Genomic DNA, 17,782 nt, shown 5'->3' on the forward strand with positions numbered 1-17,782 from the left:
ACAAAACCATGTTATTTATAAACTAGAAGTGAATGTATGAAACTAGGGGGAACCTAGTCAAAAGCAGAGGGGAAACCAGGTTATTTTTCACCTCTTACAAGTATTTTCTCACCTTTTCTTTACCTTTTCCTGCCCCAGTGAAGCTGGTGGAACTAGTGTGACGTATTTTGCTGGCTGAGGAATCTCTTCAACTCTTGCTTTAATATCAAATTGAAGTCATAGATTACTCTGCTGCATGGCAACAAATGTCCATTGTGGGCATAGTCAGCAGAATCTAAGCAGGCGAGGGCAGAGCTCTTGTCACTTTATTTGTTCATAAAAATAAGTGTATTTAAGCATGAAAACAAACTGAGCCAGTGGAACTGCAGGCATTAAGAAAAATGGACCCAACTTACAGCAACCCATGTTCAGTTCGTTTTTCTTCTTTTCATCTTTTACCATCCTTTTGGGTTAGGCAGGTACCATCCCCCTTGGCTTTCCTTCAGATCCACCCAAATTGTCCCTCATGAATGTCTAGAAATACATCTTATCGGCCACGTGAGAGCATTTCAATGCCAAACATTCCACTTCAACGTCAAACACTCAACATCAAACTTTCAATTTCAAGTTTCACTGCCGAAGTTTTGATATTTAATTCAGTCACTTTGATAATTTTCAGTGTAAAAGGCTCTTAAAGGGGAATGCTGGGGTCTGGAACTCTTCATCCTCCTCACACCCTCAGAGCCACACGCTTCACCGTGCTTGATATTTGTGAGGGTTTTACCTATGTGTGATAACTTTGCTGATTTCTGCAAGGAATTGTGGACGATTCCACTGCTCCCAGCCTACTGGGTAATTTATAATCCTGTCTGATTCAGCAGCAGAGTGTTTTGAGTTGGTCAGGCTGATTTAGTTGACAGTTATCATGTATTATTATATTTATGACCCGGGGTCCGTCTCGCTGCCTTCACAGCCGTCTCTAACGCCATCCCCTTCCTCTGACATTCTCCCACACACCGGCACCTTCCCGCTGCCCTCAGAGCTCATCCTGCTCCACTCAACCGCCTCTGGAAGCGCTGCCATCCCAAACAGCCCTTGCGGCACCACTCTCTGCACAGAGCGGGACCCCGCAGCACTGACGGACGGTTCACCGGACTCCATCGCTGCTTTTATGGGATATTATTCGCGCTCGGAAACGACCCCGCAGCGTTTTCCGTGGCCTCACAGCAGCCCGGGAACCGGGGCGCTTCAGGGAGCGCCCAGTGCTCGTGAGGGGAAAAAGGCGCCGAACGCCCCTCTGGGGCCGAGCGCAGCCGTGAGGGGGAAAAGGCGCCGAACGCCCCTCAGGAGCTGAGCGCAACCGTGAGGGGAAAAAGGCGCCGAACGCCCCTCAGGGGCCGATCGCAGCCGTGAGGGGAAAAAAGCGCCGAACGCCCCTCAGGGGCCGAGCGCAACCGTGAGGGGGAAAAGGCGCCGAACGCCCCTCAGGGGCCGAGCGCAACCGTGAGGGGGAAAAGGCGCCGAACGCCCCTCAGGGGCCGATCGCAGCCGTGAGGGGAAAAAGGCGCTAAAGCGCAGCGGGCACGAAGCGTCCGCACGCCCTCCCTGCGCGCCCGTTCAGCGCCGCAGATTCGCCACCGGCAGCCAGCACTCGGGGCACCGTGACCGGGGTTCCGGCGCGGGGGAAGGGGACGAGCGGGGTGCTGGGCACTGCGGGTCTGGGGCGCCTGGGGAGCCTCTGCCCGTGAGGCAGCGCTTCCGTACCGCTAATGGCGGGCGGGGCCGCCCCTCGCGCGGCGCTCGGGTTGCATCCCGCAGATTCGCCACGGTCCTTGGAATCGCCGCAGTCCCGAAGGGTGCGGGGACGGCCCTGGCCCCTCGGTGGGGCGCGGGGTAGCCGAACAGGTCCCCAAAATAGTGAGTAGGGAGTCACCGGCGGGCCGGGGCCGGCGTGTCGAAAGTGCGGAGCGGAGTGCGCAGGCGCTCTCGCCGCCGCCCCGGCCCGTGGGAACAAAGGGAGCGCGGCCGCGCCGAGCGGGTGAGTGCGGGGGGCCCGGCGGGGCTGACCGGGGGGCTCGGGGCACCCCTGGCCCCTCTCCGGCAGCGCTGCGGGGCTCGGGAGGGCCCTTGGGCCCGGGGAGGGAGCGGTGGGGCCGAGGGACACCGCCGGTGGCCGCCTTGGGCCCGCTAAGGCTCCGCTCGATCTCCCCGAGCCAGCCCCGTGTGGGAGCCCGGAGCACGTCGTTAGTAGGGATTCTGAAGGAAGTTGCAGCTGCCGTGGCGTGATTTGAAGAGAAACGCCGAAAAATCGCTTCGTTGCAGCGCTGTGTGGCGCGCTCCCGGGTGGGGTGCTGAAAGGTTAAGCCTTGCCTGTCAGACCGCGGCTGCGGGGCTCGGTGGTTGTTTTCTGTACCCTGTAAAGGAAATACATCATTTGGTCATTTATGTGTTAATATCAGGTTTTTGAAACAGCGAGTGTAAAGTAATGGGGCATGTTCTTTTTGTTCCTTACAGGACAAAATATATTTATTTAGACCCTTTAATAAGAAGGTGACTTAAACATGTGTGCTCTTGCACAGCTATTTAAGGCCAGATTCCTTGGAAAATTAATTTTTCAAAGAGATAATTAATTTTTCGAAGAGATAACGCCTTGGTTTCTGAAAATGTTTTTTTCTGTATTCCAAAACTGACGAACTTTGATAATCACTGGTATCAATAACAATCGAAGCTTCAAATATCTGGTGGGGGGAAAGGCACAACACTTACTAGCGTGATCTTCTTTTGTCTTGCAGAAGTACAAATATAATGTCAGGTGGCTGAAAATTTGACTATCAAAATGTCAAGTAAGTTTTTTTTAAAAGATTTTTCATTCTTTAATTTTGATGGTTTACAGATCTGGTTCCACAGAACCTGTATGTGAGATGATGCCATTATTCCTGGCATTAAAAGAAATTAGCAAGTGTAGTGACTAAACTCTTGGCCTTAAATCCTGCTGTGGCTGATTCCTGGCATATGGTTTTTGTAGGAAATCCAGCTATCACAGCTTCTGAACCCTGTTGGACTGCATTTTTGCTTTCCCTCCATGTAATTGGCGTGCATATAAATGAATTTATAATCTTCAGTCTTGGGCTTGAATAAAAGGCTAATAAAAGGCTGGGACCAGAGTAATGGGGGGATTTCAGTTTTTCTTTCTTTTTCTAGTGCTCCTTTTGGCTGTTGAGTGGCAAAACGCAAAGTCTTTCAGAGTAGAATTTTCTTGGTTTTGTAAAATCATTTAAAAATATTTGCCATAGCAGATGCCTTAAGAATTCATTCAGATTTTCAAGGAAAAAAAATGTGCTTACATTTCTATCTTAACAGAAAGGCCATCCTATGCCCCACCTCCCACCCCAGCTCCTGCAACCGTAAGTATAGTGATTTTTCTCATTCACACAAGGCCTTTAGCAACTTCCCAGAGCAATAATTATGGAGTTGCATCACCTTCTTAGATGGGAAACACAATATTGATGTCATCTGAATTGTTAAAATTAATGTAATTCTCTTTTGGGAAGTTTGGGAAAGAGAAGCTGAATAAACTTATTTTGCCTTTAAGGCTGGATCTCACAGCCACTGAACTTTCTGTGACAGTCACTCGTCTCAAATGACTCACAGTGGCTTGCAGCAGTACTGGAATAGTTAAAAATCAACTGATATATTTGATTGTAAAATGTCCTGCTCAGCCTGTGCCCAAATCATGGGCAGACAGTGCATTTTTCCACATTTCAGTTGTACTGAGCTGCTTTTTTTTTTTTTTTTTTTTTTGCACTTGAGTGGAATGCAGGATTACGAAACATCCTGTTACATTGGGTCAGAATAATGAAATGCTCCTGATGCCAGTCTTGCATTCCTTGAAATCACTGGTATTTTGGAGTCTAGGGCTTGGGAAATATTTTACTTTCTAGTAAAGTGGCATGCCCTGACACTGAGGAAGACACGAACAGGAGCTTTGAATCCTGCCCAGTGACATTCCTGGATGTACAAAGGTGCTGCAGTACCAGTGCGCTGTGAGCAGGACCTGTTCAAAAGTAAATGCACATCTTTGGTCACATTTATGGATAGTTTGGGTTTTAGGACAAATCCTTTGTACAGAGGATCGAGCAAAGATTCTGCAGTGAATTTTTTTTTAACGAAGTAAATTGTAAAACTGTTACCCAGTAGTGTGTCCTTGATCTCTGCAGGATGGGAGTTAGAAGGAACGTGATCCTTCAAATTTTTGGTGCCATGCTTTACAGGAAGAGGCTTGAAAATTATATAATACATAAATACAAGGGGTTTTTTTTATAAGTTTACATAAATAAAATTTGATTTTCATAGTTTGCTCAGAGTTTTCATTTTGCACACAGCAGAATAGATCTGTTAGAAGGAACATGATGGATCCACTCTGCCCACTGGATTCCTGCATCGAGAGCTGTGCATGCACTTGTGATTCCTTTGGGATATAGCATGGATACAGATGTTTAATGGGTCATGTCGATGTGGTACAGTCCTTCAGAAGGATACATGAAGCACATGCCAGGACTGCAACCAGTGGCATGCATTGTCTGTTTTACAAGCATCTTTTATTTTGTATTATATTTTACGCAGTCCTTCACATGATGGTCTGTGCTCCGTTAATGCAAGTCACAAAGTAGCCAAATAACCTTGCTTGTTCTTCCACAGCCAGTTCCAGGTGCTGCAGTCAACAATATCCCAGTTATTCTCAAAACTGCAGTACTGTACCTGAAATAAAAATTCTCCATGTGATGCAAGGTAGTTCCTGGTAACATTTAAATCCTGTCTTGCAGAAATAAAGAATTAAGCAGACGGAGATTACAATTGTCACCTGGTTTTATTGAAGAGGTGTAGTTCAACATATTCAAAGCCTGTTGTTATGGTAATACAAAAAACTGTACTAAAACAGTGCCTTATGAAGTAGTGAATGTGTATGTCATGAGCCCAGGCATACAGATGAGCACATCAGCTGCTGTGACTGAGTTAAAAAGCTTGGCAATAAAATCTCTGTTGAAGACTGACTGTTAAAGGATAATTTTCCTCTGCACTTGTATGTTTAGAAATAAACTCCTGCAGTGTGTCTGCATTGACTTGAAACCTTCCTAGTTACTTCAGTCAGCCCCTAAACCACTTCTGTTCAGTGTTTGTACATGTCATACTTTGGTTCTTAGAGTCCTGAACCTACTTGTCAAATGTTTATAACTGTAATCTGGAACAGGTCCAGTCAGTGAATCCCTGAATGACTTCTTGGAATGTTTATTAGGGCTGCTGGAGAGTGGGACACTGTGGGAATGACATTTAAATGCCCAGAAACACCCCAGGCTCTTTTGAATCCTCATGGAATCATAGAACCACCACAGTCAGGACTTAATCACAATTACCATTAAATAGTTCATCTTTTTTCCCAGCAAAAATTGACTGGGAAAGGGGGGATATTGGAAAAAAGAAATTTATTTGAGGAGGGGAATACAGGTAACCTGAGAAAACTTGAGTGTCCATTGCTAAGTGAGAAGGGAATCCAAAGAAACAAGATTTTTTTTTTTCTGCGTGACTGAGGTGAGAATAAATCAATCCACTTTCATGAATGAATGAAGATGTATTGATTAACTTCTGACTTATCTTGGATTTGGTGATCTGTTCAGACTACTTTAAAGTTTTTAACTTACAGGTCTTACTGCAGATGTAGAGTTCCTCAGCTCTGTCAGTCTACAGCCTGCCTTATAACAGAGGGATATCTCTGGGAATTGTCTTCAGCCACTGGCAGTGGAGCACAAATGGTGCTTTGAGAGATTTTCTCCCCTGCTCTATTTGTTGGGAAGGCCGAATTCTGGGAAGAAAAGCAGGCAGGGATTTTCATTGGTGTAATAAATGTGGGTACTGGGGATTTCTGCCCCATCACTGGGTGCTGTGTTGCCCAACTTTCACCCTTGGGAGACAAGAATCTTCTGAATTTCTTGGTGGCTTATGTTGGAAAAGTGTTAGCCATGACCTGAATTTACGGAATACTTGTTTAAATGAGTTACACAGTTAACAGAAATCACCAATTTCAGACAGAAATTTGTAGTGACACACTTGCTTGAAAGTCCTGTTTCCTTACTAGGTTGATACTGGAGTAAGTTGTGTGTGTTGGGAAGACACCAACTGCTACACCTCATTGCTTGTTTGAATTCTGGTTGCTTTTGCATGCCATATTGCAGTTCATTTTCATTTCTGTGTTCTCCTCGTTTGAGCTCATTTCTCATTCGTGTTTTTGTCTCATTTGTTTCCATCAGCAAATGCCCAGCACCCCAGGGTTTGTGGGATACAATCCATACAGCCATCTGGCCTACAACAACTACAGGCTGGGAGGGAACCCGGGCACCAACAGCCGGGTCACGGTAGGAGAATCAACTATTCCATCCTCCAGCAAACACCAGGAGCTGACCAGAAATGGCTTTAGGGTTAGGTTCTTCGGAGTCTTGGCTGATGCCACTTCTTTATAAAAAAAAACCAAAAACAACTTCTGATTCTTACTCCTCACCTTCCCTCCCCTTCCCCTTCACTCTGGAACCTTTTGCAGGAAAATGGGTTTTTACTCAGCAGGGAAAACTGGTAACGGTGTATGATGCAGACATCCAAAAAGACAGACTTTGGTCTTCAGTGACCACTGCATGCATAGGAAAAGCTTCTGCAGCTGGGTATGAATTTTTGGAGGGAGGGAACTGCTCTTTTTGCTGAGGTTCATTGGTACAAAAATAAGGAAGAACATTTTGCAAGCTGGAGATCGTTGATAGTGATTGCATCATCCTGTTGAGCCATGCAAGAGGTACAGCCCTTTATTTTTCTTTCTAGTCTTAGACTGGTAATAACTGCACAGTCTCAAGTTCAGTCGTTATTTTTTCAACAAAAGTGTGATGTTGATAATAAAATAGAATCCTTTCAGCTCGTATATGTGTCAGTGTGTGGGAAATGGATGTTACAATCATTTTAATGGAGTAAACAAAGTGAGATGGAGACAAGTGATGAGGGAGGTGACAGCTTCTTTCAAACATGAATCAAGTCCTAGCATTGTATGCAGTTAGAAGTAGACAGTGGAAATATAACACTTTGATAACACAACAGAAACAGACTAAATCCCTGATATTTTCTTAATATCTCACAGCTCTAAGGTTTTTCCATGTAGAACTTTGTACCTCAAAACTTCTGATCAGTTTGGAAGGTGATATAAAGATTTCTCAAGGACCAAATACATGGTGCTTTTTAAAAGTGAAGTCTTTTTTATGCCTCTCATATAAACCTTCTTTCAAACTTAATATATGAAGTTTATCCAATTTTTTTAAGTATTTACAGAAAGGACCTTCCCCTACAAGCTGGAATTGACTGTCCAAATGGATGCTTTCCTTATACAAGACTAAGTCAGGTTTTGTCTGAGAACTTCCATTGTTTCTGTATGTCACAAGCATACACAGCCTGCTCTGCCATGCATATCCCAGTATATGGATGGTGTCTTTAAACCCCTCTTAATTTAAAAGCATTAAACAGTTTCCGTTAATGTTTTTCCAACCCATCTGTATGTGTATCTATGTATACATTTTGGTAATGCATATACCTCATGCACATTATTTATACACAGTTTTGTATGCATTGTTCATAGAGCTCCATAAATTCAGCAAACCAAAAAAAAAAAAAAAACAAAAAACCAACTATCAGGAGGAAAACAGTACTGAATTCTGGGCTACACCCAAGTATTGATCTACAGGCCACAGCCCTGAAAGATCTTGAACCTGCTTTATATTGTCATGTGAATACTCCCACTTAATAGAAGTCCTGGCATGTGGAAGTGCTGGAAGAATGGAGGGTTTCAGACCCTGCAGTTGACAGGGGCTGTGATGTCATTGCACTGCTTGAGGAGCAAGCCCTGTCAGATGTTCTGTGGGTTGAAGGGATGCAAGGAGACCCAGCAGCTTTCCAGCAGCAGCAATAAAGCTCAGTGGCCTTTAGTGTGGTGCCAGCACTGTGTCTGGCAGCATAAAGCCAAAGGAAGACAGAGCACAGGAGCATGTTCCAGGCTGATTGGGACAATTCATTAGAGCTTGGCTACAAGTAGAGCACATATTTACCTTTTAGCTGCATAGAGTTGTTTTCTTTTCATAAATAGTCTGTTAATTGGCTCCAAATTACCGCTGACAAATTTTGCAGAAAAATAATTGCTAGAATGACTTGATAATGTCTCTAACTTAATGTCGTTAAACTTTCCTCACATCTTTTTTCACCTGTACAGTAGCCACATTAAATTTGTCAAAACAGATGAAATAAATTAGTCATCAGTAGTGAGAAAAAACAACCTGCTGGGATTAGTGTTTCCATGTCAGTTCCTAAGCTATGTAGTTCAGTTTTAAGAACATGGAGCCCTTTTGAGGATTTATCTAGTTACTTCTCTGTAAACTTTCAGAGAAAAGGACAAACCTACATTGGAAGTTATTCCTGTGAGGACCAGCTCTAGCTAGTGCTTATTCAGTTACAGACTGGGTGATTTTTCTGGTGCTATTGCTTGCTTCTCTTGGTGGGGGTGTGTGAATGCACAAGAATAAGTGTTTTCCAAAACTAGTGCGTGTAGAAACTGTCAGCGATCCCATTAACGAATGGATTTATCCGGTTCTTTTATAGGCTTCCTCTGGTATTACCATTCCAAAGCCCCCCAAACCCCCAGACAAGCCCCTGATGCCCTACATGAGGTACAGCCGGAAGGTGGGTATTACAGTGTCCATCAGTAATAAAGTCAGTGTTCGTTTGTGCTAACAATTAATTGCTATGATCTTAGTTTCAGCTTCTAAACGTTGACTCCTAACAGCCTGCGCTCTCTTAAGGGGATGTAAAGTACAGAGTCTGCCCTGCAGAACAAAGGCAGCAGTAGTCTGGTCACACAGTTGCCAATTTCTGGGGGGAAAATTGCTAAAATGCTAATTCCTACCACTGTCTGCTGACAAGGATCCACCCCGCCACATTCAGAAGTTCCTGTGACTTACTGACAGAACTTTTTTATATAAAGGAAGTATTCCTTGCGTTTTCTGGGCTTGGTGCAGTGCTGTAGCTGGATGAAGAGTAGCAATGAGTGGACTTTGCATGTTCTCCTTCACCACCCTAGCCCGTGGCAACGTTTGCTTCGCTATTCTGTGAACTGTTTGACAGAAAGTAGGAGAGAGACTCTTGTGGAGTCTGGAATCTGATGGGGCATGGGGAGGGCATGGCAGCCTGGCTGAAGCAGGTGAGCCAGAAGGAATTTCTTCCACTTCTGGTAAAGTATCTTTACCAGCATGTCTGTCTTAGGCCAAAAAACATCAACACACACAAAAAAAAAAAAAAAAAAGTCAAGTGGCGCAGCAAGAAATTACACTGGCAGCTCTCCTTTTTTTTCCCTATAAAGTTAGAAACCTTTTTGGTGGAGTCAGAACTTGTTGGAACTCAGATTGATCAGCAAGACTGAAATATTGTGAAATGTTACATTCTGATCTGAAAAGCTCAGTCTCTTTGTCATAACCTACTGCTGGATGTGTTTACTCAGTAGCATTTTTTTCCCCGAGATGCAGCGATGTTCATTTAAGAAGAGAATTGAGAGGGTTAAAGGCAATATTCCCATGAGACCAAAGCCACTCAGCAATTGCCTGGTTCAGTAGCTGGCTTCCTACTGACTTCCTGCCCCAGAAAATAATCCAGATAGTTTAGCCAGACTCATTCCTAACTTTATCCTGTTTTTCATGGTGATTCCAGAAAGAACACTGAGATGACAATATAAAATGTTTAATTTGGAAGTATTTAGATATCATTAGTAAAGCTCCAGCTGTTTCTGTTAAGGTCTGGGACCAAGTGAAGGCGTCCAATCCTGATTTGAAGTTATGGGAAATTGGCAAGATTATTGGAGGAATGTGGCGAGATCTCACTGATGAAGAGAAGCAAGAGTATTTGAATGAATATGAAGCTGAAAAGGTAAATGGAAGAAATCTGGGATGTTTATTACAGCTGATTCTTCTAGGAACTGGTCTGAGAAGAAAAATTCATCTTCCCCATGCAGGGGTGTTTGAGGCATTCACGAGAGCCCCGTATGTAACTTAAATGGAAGTTTGTCCTGACACATCTCTTAGATTTTTTTAAATAACTGTGCATCAACTGTGACTGGTCAGTTTTTAGACCTAATTCAAAATGAAGTATTTATAATTGATGTCGATTTTAACTGTGTAATGAATGGATTTGATTGTACAACATCAGTATTGAAAAGATTGTCTCAACACCAAAATCCTCTTTCAAAACTGGTGCTCTGCAACTACTGCTGTTGTCATGAACATGTTCCTAAGAGACTTCCAGTCACGTGGGGTTTGGTTTTCCTGGTGGAACTCCACGCTGTGGCATTAATGTTTTGTTTCTTAATAGAAAATGCTACCACTTGTAGGGTTTTCTTGTGCTTTTGTTTTGGTTTTATTGATCCTAATGACAAGAGATGACAGCTGCCTCGTGTCTAGGTTGGTAAGTGTTGAGCACCTGTACAAGACTGTTCTTGTGATTCTCAGGTACAAAGGGAGAATTGTCCAGCTGATGTGTTGTGCTTACACCTGGCAGGCACCTGAGGCTCTGGCTACCTGGTCAAATCTCAGCTGGTTTTATTCCAAGGCAAGAGAGAAGTACTGCAAAACCCAGTGGTCTTAGCTGAGGAAAAAAAAAAATCCAGAATTCTATTTTTACCTTGGTAACGATGTTTAGATTGTAAGCTCCTTGGGGCAGGGGCCAGCTGGTTTCTGTTGTGCCAAGGCAGAAGGATCCTGGTCCTGATCATAAACAAGCATTTTAGGTATCTTTAATACTATCATACAGATTATATCCAGTTTTTCATTGGAAATCACTGTACAAAATCTTAAAAATGACAGTAAAGAAAGCAATTCAAAGAGAAAAGGTATTTCAAAGAAAGTGAAAATAGTGCTGCTGTCTGGCTGCCAGGAGGAGACAGGAGTCTGGCTGCAGCTTTCTGTGCCATCCCAAAGCAGGGATGGGTCAAAGAATGGACAAATCTTAAATGATTTTGGAAAGTGCTTCATGACATACTGGCATAAAGAAAGAGAAGAAATCAGAATCACAGATTTAGTTAGAACTCCAGAGAATTACTGAGAATATTTTGTGTTTGCTAATTTCATCTTGCCAGAACTTGATCTTAAATGTTCTGAGGTGTTTGAATTTGAAATCTCGGAAAACAAAGCTATCATAATACTAAAAGGACCTAAAAAACAGCTGTGTTTCTAAAACACAAATGACTGTAGAAGTTCTAATTTGTAAAAAAGAAAGACTGAGAGAATCTGATCATTTGTATGTCAGCCAGACGATGCAGATTCAGCTTTGCTGTGTAACCGCACTGTGCGTTACACCGAGCGCAGCTGTGGCCGGGTGGGAGTCACCCAGCGGTGCAATCAAACCGTGTTGGTCGCCTTTCAGATCGAGTACAACGAGTCCATGAAGGCCTACCACAACTCCCCTGCCTACCTGGCCTACATCAACGCCAAGAGCCGCGCCGAGGCGGCGCTGGAAGAGGAGAGCCGGCAGCGGCAGTCGCGCATGGAGAAGGGGGAGCCCTACATGAGCATCCAGCCCGCGGAGGATCCCGATGGTAAGGAGCTTGTGTGCACTCCCACTGGGACACTCGTGACAGGACAGGCCGTGGAGATACAGAAAAGCACCCTTGTGCACCTTCCACAGCGCTTCACGTGGCTTCGTTTCTGCTTTGGTGCTTTAATGCCAATCTTCATCACCACTTTTTATTCCATACAGATCTGACTTTGTTCCCAAAAGTAAGGTGGCACCCGTGGCAAAAGTTATTTCCAACCCTTCTTAATTAAGTGTGAAGTAATGCTTAATAGTTCAAACCCAATCAGTCTGCTTACTGCTCCATAATGGCTTTAGCACATGCTTTAGAAAAGGCTTAGATGCCTGATTTAATCCGGCTTGGATGGAATGTTGTGCTTTATTACCAGAAGCACATAAATCTGACAGGCAGAGTTCTGGTGTGATTAAGAGCACCTGAACTTTGAATGTGTTCAACAACTGTCATTTGAGATTGTTTGGCGAGTGAGGTGCCCTTGCTGCTGACAAGTTGATGAGAAAATTTTGAAAGTTTATTTGACTGCAAGGAAATGCACCCCGCCCAGTGGGAAAAGTCAGCCTCACACACCTCATGGCTGCTTTTAAATTCATCACCAAATACTTGTTGAAACCTGAGGGTGAAAAATGTGCTCAGTTACACCCTTTTTTTTCCTTCCCCCTTGTGAAAGCACACCCCTGAGATAAATCTCACAGCAAACAGCACTTTCCCCCGTGTGAGGTAATTGCAACATTTATGTAAATACGTTTCATGCCGGAATAGCTGGAACCTGAGGAGTTGAGATTCTGTTCTGTGCTGCCTGTGCAAAGTAGACTTGGGCAGAACCAGCCATTACCTCTTTTTTCGTTTTGTTTAAATGAGATACAATAGAACACTTGGAAATAAACTTTCATTTGACTAGTTCTCTTCTTTGGTAGTATCTCCTGGCATGGTCTTCAGCTTCTTAAGGTTTCTGTGAATAGTTGGGATAATCATCTCCATAGGAATACTTACTGTGAAACAAATTAGACCTCTGGACTTTTCTAAGTGGCATTGTTCTGGGAGATAATTTGTACTTGTTGTTTAACTGGTTTCTCTTTAGAGAAATGCACTTACTAATAAATAATCGAATTCTCTTAACACATGGCTGTGACTTTTCAGTGATGAGTAAATGTGTCTCACTGCTTCATGCTTTCAGTCCTCAGTGTTTTGAAAAAATAAGTGGTTTTGTTCTGTGCTACAAAGGTTATTTATAGAGGAGTCACTATCCTGCTGGCATTTTGTTCTGGAAACATGATTAATCAGGAATGATCTTTTATTTGGTGTATTAATAGTCCCTCTTACTGTGGAAGTGTGGAAAGCAAGAGAGTGAATAACTAGGTCAGTCCCAATTTCAGCTGTGGGAAATGCATGTGAAATCAGCTGTTAGAGCTGTGCCAGGTAAATGCTGCCCTGGCCACACTTTGTCTCGTTTTGAAATTCCCTGATGCTCTGCATGTGTTACTGTGAACTCTGTGACATGACAACTTCAGCTGTTAGGGCTCATATTTTAGTTTTTGTGAGTGGTAAGGTGGGTACAGAGTCGTTAGACTCAGCTCTCTTTTTGTGGGATCAAAGCAGTTACCCCTCAAACTCCTGTTGCAGATTACGACGATGGGTTCTCCATGAAGCACACGGCCACGGCTCGGTTCCAGAGGAACCACCGCCTCATCAGCGAGATCCTGAGCGAGAGCGTGGTGCCCGACGTCCGCTCCGTGGTCACCACAGCCAGAATGCAAGTCCTGAAACGCCAGGTTCAGTCCTTAATGGTTCATCAGGTAAAAAGAAAGGATGCAGATGCTGCTAAAATGTGGTGGGGTTGGGCTGGACTCCAAGTCTTTGGATCATTCGATCACCTACATGACTGTTCTTGCTGGGTGTCAATGTTCTGTGTGCTCCAGGAGCTAATCCCTGGGATTTCTTGGGAGCTACAGAACATGAGATTTCATCGTCTGTGCTGTTTTGTTCTTTGTGTTTTGTCCTAAGTGTTAGTTCCATACTTCTTCTCTGTATGCAGTTCTTAGAGTCTGCTGGTTGATAAGCACTGGTAGTGTGTGATTTTGGGTACCTGACGACTCATCTTGTTTGTAATGATTCTTTTTTTGCAGTAAATTGTCCCTATTCTAACGTTTTTCACTGAAAGTTAAATTTATGCAAAATATATGGTGAAGTCACACCTTCATGTTTCACCCGGCTTTGGGCACATGCCTGTGTTTTCCAAACACTTATGTTACCAACAGAGCCCTTTCAGCATGGCCAGTGTGTGTGGGTGAAACGAGACCAGAATTAGCTAGAGATTTGTTGGGGCTTTTTTTTCAATTACAGAAGATTCGGAGGGTGGAGGGGGTGGTTGTCCTTCTTTCCTGTGAATTGTGGTTCTTCCTGTGTTAGAGACTGTAATTGGTGTGGAGAGTGTGTCTGTACCTGTGACCTGTGTATATACAGACCTGTGGGATGTGTATGCACAGACCTGGGGGTGCAGAATAGGACAGAAAATGTGCAGATTTGATGCTGGAAGCTTCACCTCAGGCACACACACAGTGGTTCATTTACAATATGCTTGACCTGCTGCACAGACCCACATACTGTTCCTACTTTTCAGTATGAACTTCTGAGCTAGTGGGTATCAGAGGCAGGCAGAAGGATGTTTACGTATTAGACCAGTATTTAAAAATAAACCCATATGGAAATTTGTATGCTTAGCTGTACCTTTGCCCAGTTTTTAGGTGACTGCACAGTGAGGTTCTTGCTGTTTGTTTCACTTCCAGCGTAAGCTCGAAGCTGAGCTGCTGCAGATTGAGGAGCGCCACCAGGAAAAGAAGAGGAAGTTTTTGGAAAGCACAGAATCTTTCAACAACGAGCTTAAAAGGGTACAGCTAATTTTTCTCACTTACTCTGAGGAAGCTGCTGCTTCCACAGTGGTACAAGTGCTTCAGTTCTCTGTTCCTTTTTGAACAATTGCCCAGCTGCTGGGGCAGTGCCCTGGTGTGGGTGGTAAAGAGCACAGGATGATTTCCTGCTCCTTCAGTGACCTTTAGGGGGACATTGGGCCAGTAAAGTTCAGAAGTGCCTCCAGGCTGGGCTGGGTGAATTCACTCAGAGCAGCTGGAGGAAGGTGGCCTGAAGCCACTGTGGAGGGCACACTGCTGTCCTTGGCTGTGCTCAAATAACAAGTTTTAGGTTGTTTATTTATTCCCTCTCCCCTTTTTTTTTTCTTAATATGCCTGTATCTCCCTCCCTAGTTACTTTCAGTATAAACTTTGTAAAATCAAAAGGACTGTGCTGGGTGTAGAAGGAATGAACTCATCATTGGGGTTTACTGATGATTTATTTCTCAGGGTAACTGCGGTAGTAAAAGAGCTAAAGAGTTTTCCTTTGTTTTGTTTTGTTTTTAATTGCTAGTTATGCAGTTTGAAGGTGGAAGTGGATATGGAAAAAATTGCAGCTGAAATTGCTCAAGCTGAGGAACAGGCTCGCAAGAGACAGGAGGAAAGGGAAAAGGAAGCAGCCGAGCAAGCTGAGCGCAGTCAGAACAGCCTGGCAGCTGAGGAGGAGCAGGCAGCCAGCAAGGGGGAGGAGAAGAAGGAAGAGGAGAGCACTCCAATGGAGACAGGTAACTGCACCTGAACATCTGCTGCAGAGTCCTCCAAGGTTCAGCATTAACTGTCTGAGGAGAACAGTTCACTGCATCTTGGGGAACACAGGCATTTGCTTGCTTCTCATTAAATTACTCATTTTTAAAAGAGGAGAGGATAAGATCCCACAGAGCCCCAGAGCTTTGTGTGCGATGTACCCAGAGGAAAAAATAGTAAACCTGAAGTTAAACTTTGGTTAACTGGGAGTGTTTCCTTGTCCCAGTGTCAGTGTCCAGCCAGGATGATGGAACAGCAATGCTTCCTGTGCAGCACTCAGGCAAATTTTCCAGCTGCTTTGTGCTCTGGACAGTGGCAGTAAGAAATGCTGCTGGTTCAGGAGTCCCAGTGACTAGTACATCAGTGAGCCACTGCTGCAACAGCAGGAGCATAAGGAAAGAGGGGCTAAGGAGTCTGAATTCCAGTGCTTCTGCTTCAACAAGGAGCATGGCTTTCTTACGGCTGGAGTTCTGAGGTAAGGCAGCTGTGGCTGATAGCAGGATGCTGTGGCAGGACCATATATGTCCTCAGCACTGAGAGATCCCTGAGCTGTGCCTGTCCCTGCATGTTGTAAGTGACAGAAGTGACTGCTGTGAATACTGGGATTTATTATAGCTTGTTTCTTCCTAAATCCTAATTGCACAATCTAAATAAATATTGGCATGTAATTGACACTTAGAAATACATTTTTCCAGAAGAGCCTCACCCAGAAGAGAGCACAGACAACCAGCAGAATGGTGAAGAAGGAACCTCCACCCCAGAGGACAAGGAGAGTGGGCAGGAAGGGGTGGACAGCACGGCTGAGGAGGGAACCAGCGACAGCAACACCGGCTCGGAGAGCAACAGCGCGACCGTGGAGGAGCCGCCCGCAGACCCCATCGCCGAGGAGGGCGAGAAGAAAGAATAATCACTGGCTGGGCTCCTGTGTCTCTGTAATGAAGTACTGTTTGATTTCAGAACGTGCTCTGCGGCTGTTGGACCTTCCCTGCCTCTGTCGCTTGTCTCCAAAGGATGCCAGGGCTTAACGGCACGCCAGGTTATCAGCGTAGCAAGGTGAAGGGGCCTGTAGAGGTACAGGGTGTCCTGCAGCAGGCAGAAAAGGAACCTCATGTGTCTAAACACAGTGTGGAGAGGTGCTTATATCACTTGTATTTCTTCCCTAGAAAGACACCACGGGTTTTGGTTTCTATATGAGAAATCAGGCCTTCTCCCTTTCTTCTGATGCCATGGACACAGTGGCACTTTTCCCCAAAGGCCCTTCCTGCCCCTTTGTGGCACAGGTGTCTCACCTGTGCTGCAGTCCTGGCCTGACTGCACAAGGGACCAGCTCCTGGCAGGGGCACTGGCTTTCTGGAGAGGCTGGAATGTGGCTGAAGCATTCAGACCTGTTCTTACTATGGAGCAAAGACCTGATCCCTGCCCAGGGTGTCCCTGAAGCCTCTCCTTACCTAACAACCCCAGAAGTCCCACAGCTACTGTGCTGCATGTCAGCAAGAGTAATTTCTGCTGCAGCCTCCCCAGTCCATGCTTTAAAGAAAGCTCTCAGTCCTCAGGAGCAGCTCCAGAGTGAGGCTGAAAGTCTGGGGTTTTGGGGGTTTTTGGTGTAACTTGTTTTTCTAGAGTAGCTGCTCTGCTGTGGTGGAAACTTGCTCATGGTCTGTGTGTGGCATGTCAGGAGATCCAGTTCCAAAGGGCTCAGTGTAGTCTTGCAGGAAATGACACATCGTGAGGGATTTTTTTTTCTGTGGTGCAGGATTCTTTTCAACAAGCTTTTGCTTTTTCTTTCCCAATTAACTCCTTTATTTGCTACCAAGAGACCCTGGTGTGGCCTCAGCCAGAGACCTGGCACAGAGCAGAGCAGGAGAGCGTTTAGACACGCACATGTTCTCTGAGCAGACAGTCACTGATATGGCACAAATGGTAAAAAATAGTAGATTTGCTTGTCATGAGCTTTCAGAACCTCTGGAGACTCTACAAATGTACTGAAAAGGCCATAATTTGCCCTATATAAGCAAAACCCCACAAATAGATACACTGAATTGTGGCAACAGCCATGGGCCACTTCTTGACTTAACAACTGAGGGAACACGTAATGTTTCAATGAACTGATGTGTATTTGCAGAGCAGTGGGTCTATCAGATGGTGTTTTTTAAATCCTTTTTTTTTTAATGGTCTAAAAAATAATAAAATCCAACATGTTTGGTTTTTTTTTAAAACTCACAGTGGTCTGTTCTTGTCTTTTAAGGTAGTGCCAGTGTTTGGTTCAGATCTTTCATCAGCTGTTCTCCATCTCAAGCCAGAGGAAAATAATCACACGGGCTTTTTATTTCTTTCAAAGTACCAGCTGCTGGCTGGACTGGAGCCCCCCTCCTTCCTCCAACCCTGTGGGGCCCAGGTGGGGTTCCACACCTGAGGTGCTGCAAACCCTTGTTGTGCAACAGCTTTTATCTGCAGCAGCCCTGGCTTCTGTAGGCCGGGGATGCTTTTCATCTGCTCCAAATTCTCA

General features: G+C 44.7%; 1 protein-coding gene across 3 annotated transcripts; it reads left to right on the top strand.

Annotated features, from left to right (window-relative positions):
- Positions 1–1,890: 1,890 nt before the first annotated feature.
- SMARCE1 (SWI/SNF related, matrix associated, actin dependent regulator of chromatin, subfamily e, member 1) lies at positions 1,891–17,493 on the top strand. Of its 3 annotated transcripts, none has more exons than XM_038162957.1 (11): positions 1,891–2,017; positions 2,772–2,822; positions 3,340–3,383; positions 6,282–6,386; positions 8,656–8,736; positions 9,841–9,972; positions 11,464–11,635; positions 13,250–13,422; positions 14,413–14,514; positions 15,047–15,257; positions 15,972–17,493. In XM_038162957.1, exons 2-11 carry the CDS (start codon positions 2,816–2,818, stop codon positions 16,181–16,183), a joined length of 1,239 nt encoding a protein of 412 aa, XP_038018885.1. In that variant the 5' UTR covers positions 1,891–2,017; positions 2,772–2,815; the 3' UTR covers positions 16,184–17,493. The 3 variants fall into 3 exon arrangements, with proteins under 3 accessions (XP_038018885.1, XP_038018886.1, XP_038018887.1); XM_038162958.1 differs by having other exon boundaries at positions 15,975–17,493; XM_038162959.1 differs by lacking the exon at positions 6,282–6,386.
- The last annotated feature ends 289 nt before the right edge of the window (positions 17,494–17,782 follow it).

The sequence above is a fragment of the Motacilla alba genome, chromosome 27 (assembly GCF_015832195.1).
Source record: "Motacilla alba alba isolate MOTALB_02 chromosome 27, Motacilla_alba_V1.0_pri, whole genome shotgun sequence".
Lineage (NCBI taxonomy): Eukaryota > Metazoa > Chordata > Aves > Passeriformes > Motacillidae > Motacilla > Motacilla alba.

What these genes read in the sequence shown, in the direction of transcription:
- SMARCE1 (XM_038162957.1), top strand. An exon ending in AGTCCTTAATGGTTCATCAG is followed by an intron (nt 13,423 to 14,412) that starts GTAAAAAGAAAG and finishes TTTCACTTCCAG; the next exon opens with CGTAAGCTCGAAGCTGAGCT. An exon ending in TCAACAACGAGCTTAAAAGG is followed by an intron (nt 14,515 to 15,046) that starts GTACAGCTAATT and finishes TTTAATTGCTAG; the next exon opens with TTATGCAGTTTGAAGGTGGA.